The 15,748-nt window shown below is 42.8% G+C and overlaps 1 protein-coding gene across 1 annotated transcript; it reads right to left on the minus strand.

Annotated features, from left to right (window-relative positions):
- Nucleotides 1-469: 469 nt before the first annotated feature.
- Nucleotides 470-15,181, minus strand: LOC121198209 (C1q-related factor). The gene is made up of 2 exons (XM_041062173.1): nt 14,056-15,181; nt 470-1,741 (listed from the first exon to the last, which is right to left on the minus strand). The coding sequence occupies exons 1-2, from the start codon at nt 14,662-14,664 to the stop codon at nt 1,562-1,564; spliced, it is 789 nt and encodes a 262-aa protein (XP_040918107.1). The 5' UTR covers nt 14,665-15,181; the 3' UTR covers nt 470-1,561.
- Between the last annotated feature and the right edge of the window lie 567 nt (nt 15,182-15,748).

Here is a 15,748-nt window from a genome sequence, read left to right on the forward strand (position 1 = left end):
TAAAATATCTGTCATTGGCTGTAGCACAGAGTAACTCTGAAAAAGAACGATGTAGCTATGGCACGGCACATGCTAAAATGCAGACACTCACTGGTATGCACAGATACATACGTACTCACATACACATACACACACACACACACACACACACACGCATACACACAAACACACAAACAAACGTGCAGTCATAATAGGCCAAGTCACTCACTCAGTCATATTCATTCTCAAGCAAGCTGTCAGGCCGCCATGTTGAGTAAATATTACCATAATGCCTGTGTGTCAGTGAATATGCAGCTAATGAATGGATGACATCCAGTGAATCTCAGAGACACTGAAACAGAAAAATTGCCCACTCACTGTTACTGTTCCTGAACGCCCCCTCTACCTCCCCATCTTCTTGCTCGCTTCTTTCTTTATCTCTCTCTGTCTTTGTGACTTTCTCTCCCTCACCCCCCCGCTTCAGAAGCCAGATTTTTTTTTTTTTTTTTTTTTTTTAAACTGTGAAAGAAGGCTTGGAGGTCAGCACAGCAGGGAAGAAGAAAGAATAGGCGCTCTTCAACTTGGTTAACTCAGAATCTGATCTCAGATTTTGCTTCAACACATGGCTGGTTGTGCCGAGCGGAGCATCTACATAAAACTAGAACATCCAAGAGACGATTTGAACTCTACTTTTAATCCGAACAGCAGCAGGACATTGTGTGTTTGTGGAAAGTGTGAGGTGGTTTGTGGAAAGGGTATTGTCTATATGAGATGCTTCTTTTTTCAGATACATTGGAAGGTACAGTGCAGAATATATTGTTATTCTCCACTTGAACAATATATATAATTACCTTGCTGTACCCAGTGATGGAGAAAAACACCAACTGCCATGAAACACTGACAGTCTTGATTTATAGATTTCTTTTCCAGCTGTTAGATCTCTGAGCTGCATCACAAGTAACATCTCACAAATCTGTTCTCTCATTCAAACAGGATATCTTCACACTGGACAAATATATTCTCTCTTTTTTTTAAATCTCATTTGTGTAGAATATTATGCATGTCTACAAAATAAAAACACAATCTAAGGAAAATTGCACGGAACAACACTACAAGTTTCAGTCAATCGAGTCCACTGACAGCACAGCTGACTGTTGCCACTGTGGAGAAAAGAGGTGAGATCATCCACTTTTGCAGGGTTTTCGTTTTTGTTTGTTGGTATTTCTGTGCAATGGAGCAGGGCTGAAGAGGAGAGACACTAAAACTGAGGAGCTTCTGACACATCGGCGTTGTGTTGAGGAACGCAGAAAAACCAGCCCACTTCCTCCCCACGTCCCACTCCTCCCACGCCGCCTGCCCGGCCCCTCTCAGTGTGTCCTCAGGAGCTTTGCATCCAGGCTCGGCTACAGAGCCTGGGTGTCTTGGCTGATGGATACGAAGCAGAGGTGTCCGTGATGATGGAGAGAATTAGGAAAACTAGAAAGCATTCCGGCTTTTAACACACACACACCCTCCCCCCTCCTGTCGTACAACTCTTTCTCTCAATCTCTTCCTGTCTGACTGTCTCTGTGTCTGTCTGTCCTCAGTCTGCGTAGAGGATGAAGCCAGAGAAGGTGCTATACTTGTTGTTGTTGCCTCCATGGGCTTTGCCTCCGTCCAGTTTGATATAAACCTCGTCGCCTGCGTCCAGATGGAGGATGACGCTGTTGGAGGCGTAGTCATAGTTCTGGTCAGCGTCCTGGGCGATGGCGCTGGCACGGACCTGGAAAAAAAAAGGGGGCAGACGAACATGTAGGAGAACGGGTCGGCTTGTTAGCTACAGTACATTTCAGGACATTAGCATAATTCATTTGGCAAATGCACTGATCAGGTTTTCACTCTCTCATACTACTTACACAGATACTAGGCAGACACTGTATTCACTGTTTCAAGTCTCTCTTACTGTAAAGCTAAACTAAAATCATTAAAAGCATGAGAGCTCTCACATACCTCCACCAAGGCTGCACAGTCCTCCAGGTTTTAATACCACAAAATTATATATATGTTTATTTATCTAAGAACAGGATCTGCATAAAATACACACAGTAATGAGATATTAGTGCCAGAGTTTTATTTATTTGTTTATTTAAACTTAAGAAAGTGCAGGACTTTGTATTCAAAAAGTATTCATTCAGATCTCCTCCTAAAAGTAGTCACATCCTTCTTCTTCCATGGCCACAAGTTTTTATTGATATCAATTAGCAAGGTTTTGAAATAGTCTGCTAATTAAATTGGAAGCAAACAATTCAGACCAAAATTGTTCAAACCAAAGAGCTGTCACCAGTCTGAAAAATCAATTTACCGCTGCACCACAAGAGAAATTTGTTGCACAGAAGGCAAATATCTGTCAACAAATACCCATTTAACAACTCTGTTTTTCAGTATATCTTCTCTTGAAATACTAAATCTCAACTTAAGTTTTTCCATTTTGAAGTGAAGTAAATACTGGACACACCAATGGCACAAATAGTTCTTCATATTGGTATTAAACCTACAGGAGTGACCAGAGGGTCTGTCAAACCTCAGGCCTTTCTGTCAAGCAGATTTATGGTTTCAATCTAGCCAGTGGTCTTTCATAGAAGACCTAACATTCAACCTTGGAACAAAGGGTCCACTGAAAGAGAAAGTTTCAGAAACTTAACAGCAGGACTTGCTTTAGGGGCTTCTCATTGTGGAGGAAATTACTGAGAAATTCAATAAGAAAAAAACATCAAGGAGGACCACTGAATATAAGCAGAAATATTTGCTAACGCACAGCAGTGAGTCACAAGAATCACTGAAACGAATTTGTGTGATAAAAAAAGAGAAAAGAATTTTTATCTCTCTGTTTACCTTTGTCTGACTGTGTGTATTTGTGTGTGTGTGTTCTGCCATTCTGGCTATAGGACATTTGGAGCAGTTTCTAAATAACCTGTCCTGGCTAATTAAGACCTCCACCACAATCGTGCTCTCTGTCTCTGCGGAGTAACGTGTAGCTGCAGTGCCAAATGGGCGCTGAAACAATAGATGTGTTTTTTTTGTGTGTCTCTGTGTGTGTGTGAGTTTTTGTGTGGTAGAGAGAGAGAGAGGTTAATACAGTGGTAGATTATTGTGAGGAATGTCTACTATGTTATTTGCCAAAGACTTACAGTGAAGGTCATACACTGGATGTTGCCTGCATACAGTGTGTGTCGTGTCCGATGAGCCGACAGGCCTAATTAAATATGATCCTCCACAACAGTCATGAACTTAAACCTTATTATGTACAGTGCAGCCTGTGTGTGCTTGGACAGTGAAATACAGTATTTCTGGTGGTTTTGGTTCTGAATTCCAGCACGTTACATTTGAAATTAAGAGTACTTCACCGATTTTAGCACCACACGTTCTCCTTCTTTGTCCAAATCTGGTGCCTACACGATGCAAATTGGCCACCCAGAGTTTGGTCGGAATCTGGGGTGTGTTATGTTAATAGCAATGTGTGTAGCCTTGAGTGATTAACCTCAAGCAAAGATGAGGAGCAGGCTCCAAAGGTCTATTAAGCTCACCTCTTTCTAACTCCTCACCCCCAGATGATTTTTTTTTTTTTTTTTTTTTTTTCAGTTTCCAGCTTGTAGTCCTTAGACCAGACTTCACACAGCTCCCTCTGGAGTCTTAAAAGCCCTATACAACTTTTTTTTCACATGACTGTAAGGTTAAAGCTCTTAATATTGAAATTGGGTGAACAGTGGAGGACTCATTGCCCTTTTTAATAACTCAAATTTAAGATAATGCTGCAGGATGATGATCATAACACACAGACAGTGACACAGACAGTTTTACGGCCAAACTGTGGAATTCAAGTCAGTCACTTGATTTCAGTCAAACTCAAAACACCCAACCCAAAACATGCGAGACCATGCTGCAGCATAGGCCTGTCAGCCTGAGTATCATCAAGGAAGATACTAAACATTTATCATTTAACTCTGGGCGCCTAAAATTGTCCATAAAGGGGATTTAATCCCTAATATTGTTTTATAAAGAATACAGTCGAACCAGAAGATCATTATTTTTCTCTTGAGGTGAAAAAGAAAGCACTATACATGCTTTAAAGTAGCCACTGGTTAAATAAGCCAATTAGTCACTTAGTCTGGTCAGTGAGGTTGAATCAAAATCAATAGTTTATGTGCATGTGAAGTGTTTTCTTGTGGCTCATTATCAAGTCTCAAAAGTCCATTCTGGCCCTTGCCTCGCCTCAGTGTTTGTCCACACAGCTTTAAATCGCCGCTTTTCGAGCAGGTGTCGACAAGCTGGCCCAACAGGCGGCCTAGAGGATGCCCAATAATTAGCTGGCCTATTTAAGGACTACACACAACAGGCATATTGACAAATGTGTGGAGAGGCCAGTTACAGACAGAGATCTCCTGCATAGAAAGCACCATTATAGCCAAACCTAGCAGGGAGCCTGGGAGAAGTTCTCCATACATTTAGATATGTTGAAATAATAATATGTAATAATGTTTTTGTGTGATTTAACTCAGTAATTTAAAGATTTATTTAAAGAATCCACATTATTAAATGCTAATGCTAGTGTGTTGTTTTTATTAGTGCTTGTTGTTTCTTTTTTCCTATGTTGGCATTTCTTATTTGTAGTGTTTGTACTCTACACTTCCCAGACATGACTCCTCAGTCAAACACTGTGTTTAGTCATGGGTCTTTTCCTATGGATTGTGTTAATGGAGCCAAGTTTCATCTAGGATGTTCTTGTGTTTTTAACAATAATGGCTGTTAAGACTAAACCCTCAGCTCATCTTCTGTTGATTTTTAACAACCTGCTGTTGGGAACATAAAAGTAAGCAGAGGATGTGCAGAGGCGTGCACATCCTCTTCACTCTTATTAAAATAGCAAATATAAAGTTTTCATGAACTGGATATCCAGTGGCTTGAATCACAGCTAGGTGAGAGAACCGAGATGGTTATTTTTATTTCTTTGAAATCGTATATTTTCAAGCTGTAAATGTTAGAGGCATTAAAAGCCTCAAATAGAGCTTAAAAATAAGCAAGAATTCCTTAAGAGAAACATTTGAGTGCTCCTCTTCAGATCAACACAATAACGACCAGACAGACCGACACTAGAGGCTAGAGTGGGTCATGCAATAAAAGAGTCTGCACCACTGCTGTAAAAAGCATTTAAGTGGTAAGGTGCCATATCTGTGACACCATATACTGAACCAGACTCTGTGCTGCTGTACATCTCTTCACAACACGTGAAATCAACCATCCGAGTGCTGCCTCAGTGTTTCTCCTGGTTTCTGTTACTAGTCGTGGTAACTATTCAGTATACTTTAAAGCCATTATTAACATGTATAACACTGATTTTCTGTGCTTCAAGAGAGCCAGCATGGACGGCAAAATATTTCTCAAAAGTTCCACTAGAATAAAAATGAATTTTAATTGCTTGCTAACTCCTCTTATTTTTTTTTATTTTTTTTAGCCTCCAAATCATTACTATGTTTTTATGCATAGGCCAATTTTCTTCTGGATTTCTTATGAAGTCCTCTTTCAGTCCATCAAATGCAGAATTCTCTGAGTGATTTTCAAACACAGAAGAACTGTTCTTTGCATTGCCTTCAGCTCACGGCATTGAATTATGATGGAGCAGAGAGGAGCAAGGCTGACACTTCTTCAGCTTTCTTAACAACGTTGTTGTCATGATTTAAAAAAAAAAAAACAGCAGCAACTCAGTTTTGTAATGGAAGGTGAAATGAATTTGAAAATATTTTTTATGGCGAGCCAGCTGCCTTTGAAAGAACATCAAGCATAGACTCGACACTTTAAGTGATGTTTGTTCAGAGAATCACGTGTTTATGGCAACATTTCAATCCTAATGACCTTCCTCACACTAACTTCCTTATATCTATCAGGTGTGGTTCCTAATGAGTAATTAACAGGTGAGACAGACGGAGTAAGAAAGCGCAGATTGGTTTGAGGGTTTCTCAAGTACATGCAGTCACGTTGGTATGAAATGTATGAGTGCTATAAGGCTAATCTGGATAATGAAATTCTGAGGAGAGGTTTTAAGATGCAGGAGTAATATATGGAATATTGTACCTTTTTTTTTTATTGTTTATCCACCTGATTAAATCTAGCACAGCTCATATCGATGTGCAAACAAGTCCTCCTGTTCAGGTTCTGAGATGCCTGCGTCCAGTGAATATTAATATGATATGATGTGCCCTGAGTGTGCAAAGTCAACACCATCTTATTAGAGGGTTACCGCTTTTGGGTTAGCGGGGGGAAGCGGGTGATGATGGCTCTGGAGGATTTGTCAGTTGGGATTTTTAATGAAACTTTATAGACGTATTTGCTTTGCAGATGTTCACACAGAACCAGGAAACCTCTGGCAATGTCACAGATGTGTAATATAGCTTAAATTATTCTCTTCATTTGCTCTTTCAGGAGCTGAATTTCAGACTTCTTCAAGAGCATGATTCATTAATTTTTTTGTGGGGGCCGAGGGGGTGGGGGAAATACAAAAATAACATTTTCCTTTAGCAGAGACAGAGTGAGCAAAGCCCTGGTGAAAGGAAACTTCCCTGAAATCCTTCTAGTTCTTCCACAATGATATTTTTGTTTTGTTTTGTTTTGTTTCTTTGCTCTAATGGTTTTTATCCCCTTCTGAGACTAGCTGCCGCAGTCTAGGCCTCCTTCGTTTGCTTTCAATGATAAGCACGCATGAATAAAACTTCACTATTTTTGAAATAATGATCAGGGAGCTCCAATTGGAGCTATTTTCCTTTTTTCCCTTTTATTTCTTTTCTTGTCTTCACTGCACACAAAGAACTTGTTAGGGATATGAGCCAGAGGTTCAAATGCAGGATACGGCAGATCTATGGTGAGAAATGAGCAGGACAAACAGCCAACTGGCAGTGCGTGACCTTGACACAGAATATGTAGAGGAGCTTTGACAAGACAAACAAAGCATGAGGCTGCAAGCGCCGGCTCCAGCAATGGTAAATGAGGTGTCAGGCAATGTTGCCTTCCTTGTGGCTGCTCGTGCGTGTTTGCATCCGTCATATCGTCAACATGATGGCTTTGATTGAATAATATTCTGAGTGGAGACACAGAAAATTCAAGGCTGCGCTTGGGCTTAATAGATAATGCGTGCCTGGAAAAGTGAAGTGTGGATTCTCTCAACTTGTACAATGTTTAACTGTGAATATGAACATCACAATTATCTATAATGATGCTGTTTATAAGAAGATGGCACGTTTTAAAATACTGACTGTCGCTGATCCTTGGTCATCTGGGATTTCTTTTACAATCAACAATTTCAATTACAATTTATTTAAAAGACATTTTTCATCACTTTCATTTATCAGCTGTAGTGTGTCGTATTGTATGCTTGGCTGGGTTGCTTTATTATAAGCCATTAAAATGCTGTTTATGGATATCATGACAGTTTGAAGCTTTATATGTTGTGTCTGTCAGAGGGGGAGCTTGTAAAGTCTCTCTGGGACAGTGATCTTACAAGAGGCTTTGTCACTGTGACAAGGACATGTCTCGTGGCTTCTCTGACAGGGATTTGTTGACTTGATGTTGAGCCTCCATTTTGAATCGACGAGTCTATTGGTCCTCTTTAAATCAAAGTGTACTGCCGTCTAATTGTGTTTGAACATTCCAGCCGTGAACCGCATGCTTAATAGCAGCTTAGATGGCTTGCCACTGCTATTGAGCCTGATCCAACATTTCACTGCAACGCACATGCAAACACACACACACACACACGCTCACGGTGAGGGAGAGGCATACACATACATCAGCATGCTTTTTTTTTTTATGCACACACATACACATGAGATGCAATTTTACTGAAATAATGAGAACAGAAAACTACGACGGGTTGCAAGAGAATTGGAGTGTCAGAAAGCGTCGGGTCTCCAACGTGTTACAGGTTTATTTGTCCAAGGAACCTTAGTGAAAACATGATAAGAGGAATGAAATGGTAACAGGAGATTTGCCATCTGTCAGACAAGAGTAGAAAAAGGCTTCCTGAATTAATTTCACCACCTGTTCTCTTTGTACCTGTTCAGCCTCCTCTGAAGCAGAATGAATTTCCTGCACAAACCTCTCACTGTTTATGAAATTGCATACCGTAATGTTAGAGGTGAGTCTGGTGTGAGACATTAGTTCATTAGTTTATCACATCAGCCACTGATACTTGACTCAAATGCTGCAGAAACCTTCGAGGGGCCAGAGTAACAGTATCGCAATTCAGCTGTGGCGACAAAGCGGATGAGATCAAGACAGCTTCTCCTGAGAGAGGCTTGACAGAGGAAACAGTGGTGGAAAAAATAGGCATCAACTTTGACCTGCAATCCAGCCAGTCTTTTCTTTCTCGTGTCTGACTCATCAGACCCAGTTAATTACTGAGGTACACAGCACTGTCTGCCTCGAGCACCAACACCAAAACTACAATCACTGCTCGCAGCATTGTCTGAAAAGAGACTTTTACTGCAAAATTTTCAACCTTTGTTCACACTAAGCCTTTTTTTCCCCCCGTTGTGCTTCCTAGTAACCCTGAGGCACTCAGATTTTCCTTTTTTCTTAAATAAAATAAAAATACTCCTCTAAAATGAGGCAAAGTGAGCTTCTGTACGTGCTGGATGAGAGGCAGACTGTCAGCTTTGCTATGACATGTATTTTTCATACAGTAGCCGATTCATCCTCTCTTACCAGGGCGATTGTTGATGTCTTAACCATATTCATTTTAAAGGCGGGCAGGAGGTGTTAAACACTTTGAGTTATGTAGCAGACTGTGAGTCATTTGAAGCCATTGACTTGCTGCTTTCCTGTGAAGAGGGAGAGGATAATTGCGGGTATCAGTGAAGACTGAATTTGGGGGACGGTTAAATGTCAAGGGCGTGGGGATAGACGGAGAGAGAGATGTTTGCATAAGAGGGCCAGGGGCACTTGAGTATCTCCCATATGGCCCTCATTATAATGAAGAAGCCTTGTGAGTCAACACTATAGCATCCTTGAGTCAGCCAGTCACAGGAGACAATCCATAGCTTATTTTAGACTGTATGGTTTTGGTCTCTCTCAGTACATGAGACATTATAGCGGTATTTCTTGAGCTACCTAGTCTGAGACGCCCGCACACGGAGAGTGTGTGTGTGTGTGCACTTGTGGGTTCCTATGGCTATCTGTAAAGCTCAGTGTGAAATGTTTTAAAAGTAAATTGAATTATTACAGACGAAGTGGTGGGCAGTTTTCACGCAAGTTTTGAAACTTCACCAATAAATGATAGATTTTCTTCTCTGCGCTTGCAGATGACAGCCCGATGTCATCTTGACATTTCCAATCTGTGTGGTATTTCCTAACAACACGGGCCAATCTTCATTTAATAGCCCTCGCACCTAATTAGGCCAGCTCTAATGTTCCACTCGGCAGAGTGTCAAATCCAATGTCCAATTACACAGCAGATCAAGGCCAAAGGTCCGCCTCCACTACCTCTCAGGCTGATTATAGAAGAAGTGCCACGGTATACATCACACAGAAAGAAACGGGTCTGTCAGAAGAAGGAAAGAGACGGAGGTACATGCACACACATGCATGCATGCATACACATAAGGGGATCAATACTGCAGGCAAAGAGGCTGAGGGACTGAGGGAGGCTCTCTCAAACCCTGCCTGTCTATTTCAGACAGAGTCTCTCTGTTACACCAGGCAGACACACAGAGGCCTCTCAGTGCTGAAGTCAGACCACGATGAAGAATAGCAGGTCCAAACATTACCAGAATGTTAAAATCAATCAAGTCCAAGTATTGGTGTATCTGTGTGTAACCCGTGTCTTTAGTGCTTGCAGTGGTTGTTCATATTTAAAAAAAAAAAAAAAATCAGTGATAAGATATCGAATGATTGTTATTCACACTTTTCTTCAGAACGCATGTCAGTCATCAAACCAAACAGAGCAGACCCTCATCCAGATGGCTCAGCTCCCATGTTTAATGTTGGGATTGACACCACATGCTAAACACAATGCGTGGGTTTCACCTGGATACACAGCAGCAGAATAAACAGTCTTCATGTCCACCAGAGCTGAAAAGCCTCCTGGAGGTGGCTTCATGAGCGGAGATGGACTGAGGCGAATGGTTTGACAGGGAAGTGACACACGACTGAGCTAAGTTGAGAAGCACTTTAGGGTAAAAAAAAGAATCACTATTCTTTGAAGCGAGATGAGCTCAAAGACAAAATCTACAGAAAAGATGGTTCTCTGTAACCTATTCTGTTACAGTGCAATGCATCACTTGAGAGCAATGAAGCCTATTGATGACATTGTGTGTTACCAAATCGATTCTGTGAAACCGCAATTCGGATTCTCTTTTGCTGCTTTTTAAAAAAAAAAAAAAGTTTTAAAGTTTTCCTTTTAAAATGAAAACTTTCTGCCCCTTTAGAAAAGTGAGTTCCTGTAGACCCGACATAGAGGAGAGATGGAGGGCAGTGCACAGTCGGGGGGGGTTAGAAGTTGGGGTGGGGGGGGGGGGGCGTGCAAGAATGCGCGTATGCGTGTGTGTGAGCATGTGTGAGTGTGTGTGTATGTGAGGAGGAGACTGCAGCGGTAATTGCTAGGGAAGAGCCATGTGCACGAAGGACGTTGAAGCTTATTAAAGAAGGAGACAGAGTGATTATTCACTATGGTCCTCTTGAGAGACTGACGCTGAAGTCATTGCTTTTAATTAACTCTGAAACGGTTTTGCGGATTAATAACAATATTAAGAAGGGAAGTGAGAGGAGAAGCGCAAACACATCCTGGATCTGGTTCAAGCTTTTTAATTACAATTAAATAGACTCGATAGCACAATAGCACAATAACTATGTCTTTTCTGTCCTCTTTTCTTTCTCCCCCTTCTATTGCGTCCAATAAATTTGTCTTCATTGTCGCTGACGTGTCTCTCTGGATGTGTCCAAGACAGGTTATAGCAAGGCACTGATTTAAGTGAGAGAGTTTAGGATTGGTTGGAATATTTGGCACGTGAGTAAAGGAAGAGGCGATGAGGAAGCCAAAGAGCTTGTGGAGAGGAACTTGGAAAGCGGATAAAGTGTACTGTGCTGAAAATAGATTCCTTATTTGTTTGTTTACCAGATAGCTAACTTTTTAGGTCTAACTAGAAAAGTGTCAAAGTTCTGGGGACAATGCTGCGATTCCTGTGTTGCACTCTGCCAAGTGAAGTGAGGAAGCGGAGGAAGAGGAGAAGAAATAAAGTAAACCATGTATGTTGATGTTGAACACAGCTTGTAAGAACCCCTGGAGTGGAAGGAGCACATGCTGGAGTGAAACAGCACTGCAGGGCCTGGAAACCCGCTGCTTCACTAAAGCCAAAAGATGATAAAATACTAGTATTGTCTGCAATTCCCTGGCCTCTCCTGTCCCAACTCACAGTGTAGCTTTTTGCAGCCTTAATGAGCTGAGGAAAGCACCAGTGTGACTGTAGGAGCTTCGGTTTGACTCTCAGCACTTCATCAATGATGTAGCACAAGTTGGCCCAACATTTATAACCATTCACAGTCATTTACAAAGACTGCGGCTCTGGGGCCTTCTCTGTCAGCCAACAGCCTAATAAACACCACAGCACGAGCGCCGCACATTTATGCATAAGCTGCGCATAGGACAGAGGAAGACAGAGACAGAGAGGCAGTTACCACTTTATAAACATTACGCGGGTCTCTGGAGATGCACACTGTGTGCGTCTAACTTAAGTACCTCCACACCCTCCTCTTGGGAGCACAATGAAGCGGGAACAGAAGGCGTTTTATAGGAACATATGTTCTTCTTCCCCTATTATATATCAATGCTTTTACGCCCACCCATAAACATTACTGTTGAGTGAGACATTATATATAGAAGGCGATTGCTGTAACTCTCTTTTTCTTGCTGGGTATGAACTTGGCCAGGGTGAAAGAATTAACCTCTGGCTGCCTTGGCAAGACTGCAGCTTCACGCCACAGAGCCGAGAACAACTGTTGTTTTATCTCCACGCTGCCCATATTGTGGTCTCAGCACTTAGTAATGAAAGACCCCAACAGCTATCAGCTTTAATCGAACTGATTTATTTAAATACTCCACATGGCAAGAACAATAAAAGTTAAGATAATTGAAATTGAAAATTTTATTCTTTATTTTTTTTAGCCAGCAGATGTGAAAGGGGTCACAGAGGCTGCTGGGCCGTGATGTCAAATGAAAGTTGTAGTATTCAGATTTTGTGAATTTTAGAGGTGAGGGATCTGTGTTTCTCTCTGCAGAGCAAGCTGATGATGGTGAATCAGAAACTCCAAATGCTCATGAAATAGGCTATAAATAGCGTTTCCTCTGACTTATGAGCTCACTTAACATGTACAGTAAGAAAAATGTCTGTCACCAGCAGCGTTTCTCGTTGCAGTACAGTGTATCCATGTGTGCAGCTGACGTTTAGGACAAAGATGATGGTGTGAATGCATAAAAAAGTGCAGCTGAGCTTGTGAAGCATGCAGTTACACATCAGAGAGGCATGACAATGTGTGAAATGCCGGCAACCCTTTCCACTTCTACTTTCTCGTGATTTCTTATTAAATAATACATTTAGACACAGAATTGAACTGGGTTATGCACTTAGAAAGTCTTGAAATTTTGCATGTCCTTTGATGACTGATTTTGATCACTGAAATTAATTTTGCAGGATTAAATGTGAAAGCTGCTCTAAACCGTAGTAAAAAAAAAACTTTTTGAAACATAACAGCTGCTTCTTTTCTGATTTTTTTTTTTAATTGATTAATTTATTTTTTGGAATAAAAGGCTTCGTTATATTTTTTATGTTTGCCGTGATACTGGCATCAAAGTTGCAACCTCGGCAAACAAAGCAAACCATGAATGCAGTGATTGTAGTGCAACGTCCACCTTTTTACACCGGGGCCTCATTGAAGGTAAAACTTCTGACGGGTATGATGGGAAGCTGCGAACTACACTGGCACACATTACCAACCTGAGAGGACCCCCAGGGGCGCAAAATAAAATTAGCGCCCCATTAAAACGATGCATCAAAGAAGCCGTGAATAGATCACATAGACGTCCTAATACATTCAACACGACCGCAAATACACATGGATGCGGCGCGGACAGACATTTATTCGGTTTGGTTTGCAGGTATAGACAGGTATAGTCCAAGTATTGTAACCGAAATTTCTGTTCCCCCTTCCCTTTTTAGACTTAATGCACCGACCGGCCAAAACCCACAGAGTCAAAAAGTTAAACGAGACATTTGTAACAGAAACAGAAGGTAATGAACTGGCTTCGAAGCGGCAGCTATGTAGAAATAATAATAATATCCATAATAATAATAATAATGATACGGATGATAATAATTCTAATGATAATCATAATAATCCTGGTTATGACAAAACTCGAAATACAAAACAGCCACTCCTCACATACACGTAACAAAGCAAAAGTAGATGCCAGGCGACCGCATCTCTATCACTAATGCTTTCTGCTTTAAAACATTTCCAACTCCTGCAGTTTCATTGTCATCATCGCTCCAGATTTTCCTCTCTAAAACACTTTAAATTCCAACGCTCCGACACAAACACTGCCATTAAATCCCTCAGGATAATGATCCCAGAAAAAAAACACGGAACACCCGATCGGTTTTAAATTTTAAGGCAAAAAGACCGGCGCGCACTACTCGCTCAAGCCCACACTGTGACCGTCCTTTGGATCGCGGGACGCGGCAATGTCAGGACGCATCATGCGAAGAGGGGACGCGGGTTGCAACTAGTCTACACATCTTTATCTCCAGGCGCGCTGGGTGTCACAGCTGTGCGCTCTGGGCTTTGGAAGCGCATGGCAGATGCGCACGCTTGCCTTACAAAGTCGCTTTTTGTTCTCTAGGTTTAAGAAAAAAATCAGCTTTCTGCAATGTATGGATTTTTTTTTTTTAAAGAGAGAGCCATAGAGGAAGTAGCGAGGGTGAGGAAAGTGAGCACCAGAGGAGTCCGGCATGCTTACACTGGCGAGAGGAAGCACAGAAAAAGTTTCAAAGCACTAACCTGGCCATTCTTGCAGAGGTCTGCCCACATGCTGGTGCCATCCCCTCCTCTCATCAGCACATGGTAGATGAAGAAGTATGTGCCCGGGATGCTGCAGATGAACTTGCCCGAAATACCATCATAGTTGTTGCCCAGGTTGGTGACCACGTCGTCGAACTTGAGGATCTCATAGCCTTCGTGGGGGTTCTTAAGCCCTGCATAGAAGGCCACCCGAGGCACCGTGCTGTAGGTGGCTGTGCTGATAGCTCCATTTCCCCCCAGACCCAAAATCCCAGTCCTTCCCTGATCCCCTCTGTCACCGGGAGGCCCAGCTGGTCCTGGTGGCCCCGGTTCTCCAGGCGGTCCAGGTGGTCCAGGTTTGCCTGGCCTGCCAGGCTTCCCCTGTGGGCCCTGCAGTAAGGTGGAGGGTGGAAGCACGTTGCTGTGGTCGCTCAACGCCTCTGCCTCAGCCTGGAGACCGGTGGAGCTGGTGCTGCTGGCTGGAGTGCCCTTGTTCAAGTAGGGGTCGCACACCATACGACAGGTGCCCAGCATCTCATAGTGGCTGGCATCTGTACCCACAGAGCTGACAAGCACAGGGATGAGGACCACCAGCACCAGGACCAGCATAACCCCTACGGCAGCCGCCACCAGGGTCTTCCTCCCGATGCTGAGTCGGGGAAGGGGCTGTGCTGCCAGCGTGGGTCTCCCGGGGGCGGAAATGGTGACTGCTTGGTGCGGGGAGCCTGTCTCCGAGGAAAGGGACCCAGAGATCCCAAGAAGAGTTGCAAGAGGAGCGGCGAGTGTGTGAGGGTGAGACAGAGACCCACATACACTTGATACACCTCACTGCTCTGCTCAGCCACACTAAAGTAGGCAACCAGTCACTCACACATACAAAAAGACTGAAGGAAGCCCAAACATACACAGGGAGACATTCAGCACGTACTTACAAACACACTCTGACTTGTGAGAAGAAGCAAGAAGGATGCACAGCCCAGAGGAATGGTGTGAGAGACAGAGGTAGCGAGACTGAGAGAGAAAGAGAGGGAGAGAGAGAGAGAGAGAGAGAGAGAGAGAAAATGATGAGAGTGGGTGAGTGTGAAAGATACAGAGCAGCCACTGGATCTGTGTGTGCGTGTGTGTGTATGTGTGGTGAGTTTGTGGTGCCGGATTCTCAGGCTTGGCTTTTTATACGGCATGTAGCAGCGGAGCCCCCTCCTCCCCTCTGCTCCCCTATCGAGTGAGAGGTTGGTGTGGTTACGTCCCCTTCTCTCTCTCCAGCTCACTCAGAGGAAGGACTCTCATCACATTGCATTTCTTTCTACCGCTCTCCTGAACCACAGAGGAACCAACACAGCCCCCCCTGACCATCTTGCTCCCCTTCTTTCATCGCTCTTTTTTCTCTCTCCATGCTTTCCCTCCTTTTCCCCACTTTTGATGCCGTTTCTCACTCCCTTGCTTTCTCCTCTCTCATCAGCATCCAGCCTCTAAAAATAAAGATGGAGCTGTAGAAAGACAGTCTTTTTTTTTCTTTTCCTGGAGGTGGGTTCTAAGGATTCATGCATATATGTGCACAGACACAAGAAAACACTTAAACCTGCCATGCCAGGAAATGCTAGGAGCTTCTCAAATAAAAAAAAAAAGGTGCTAATTACTTAAGTTAATGCCAAGAATGAACTCATAAGCCAACAACTTGGAACTGTATAACACA

This window comes from Toxotes jaculatrix, chromosome 18, assembly GCF_017976425.1.
Source record: "Toxotes jaculatrix isolate fToxJac2 chromosome 18, fToxJac2.pri, whole genome shotgun sequence".
Classification (NCBI taxonomy): Eukaryota; Metazoa; Chordata; class Actinopteri; family Toxotidae; genus Toxotes; species Toxotes jaculatrix.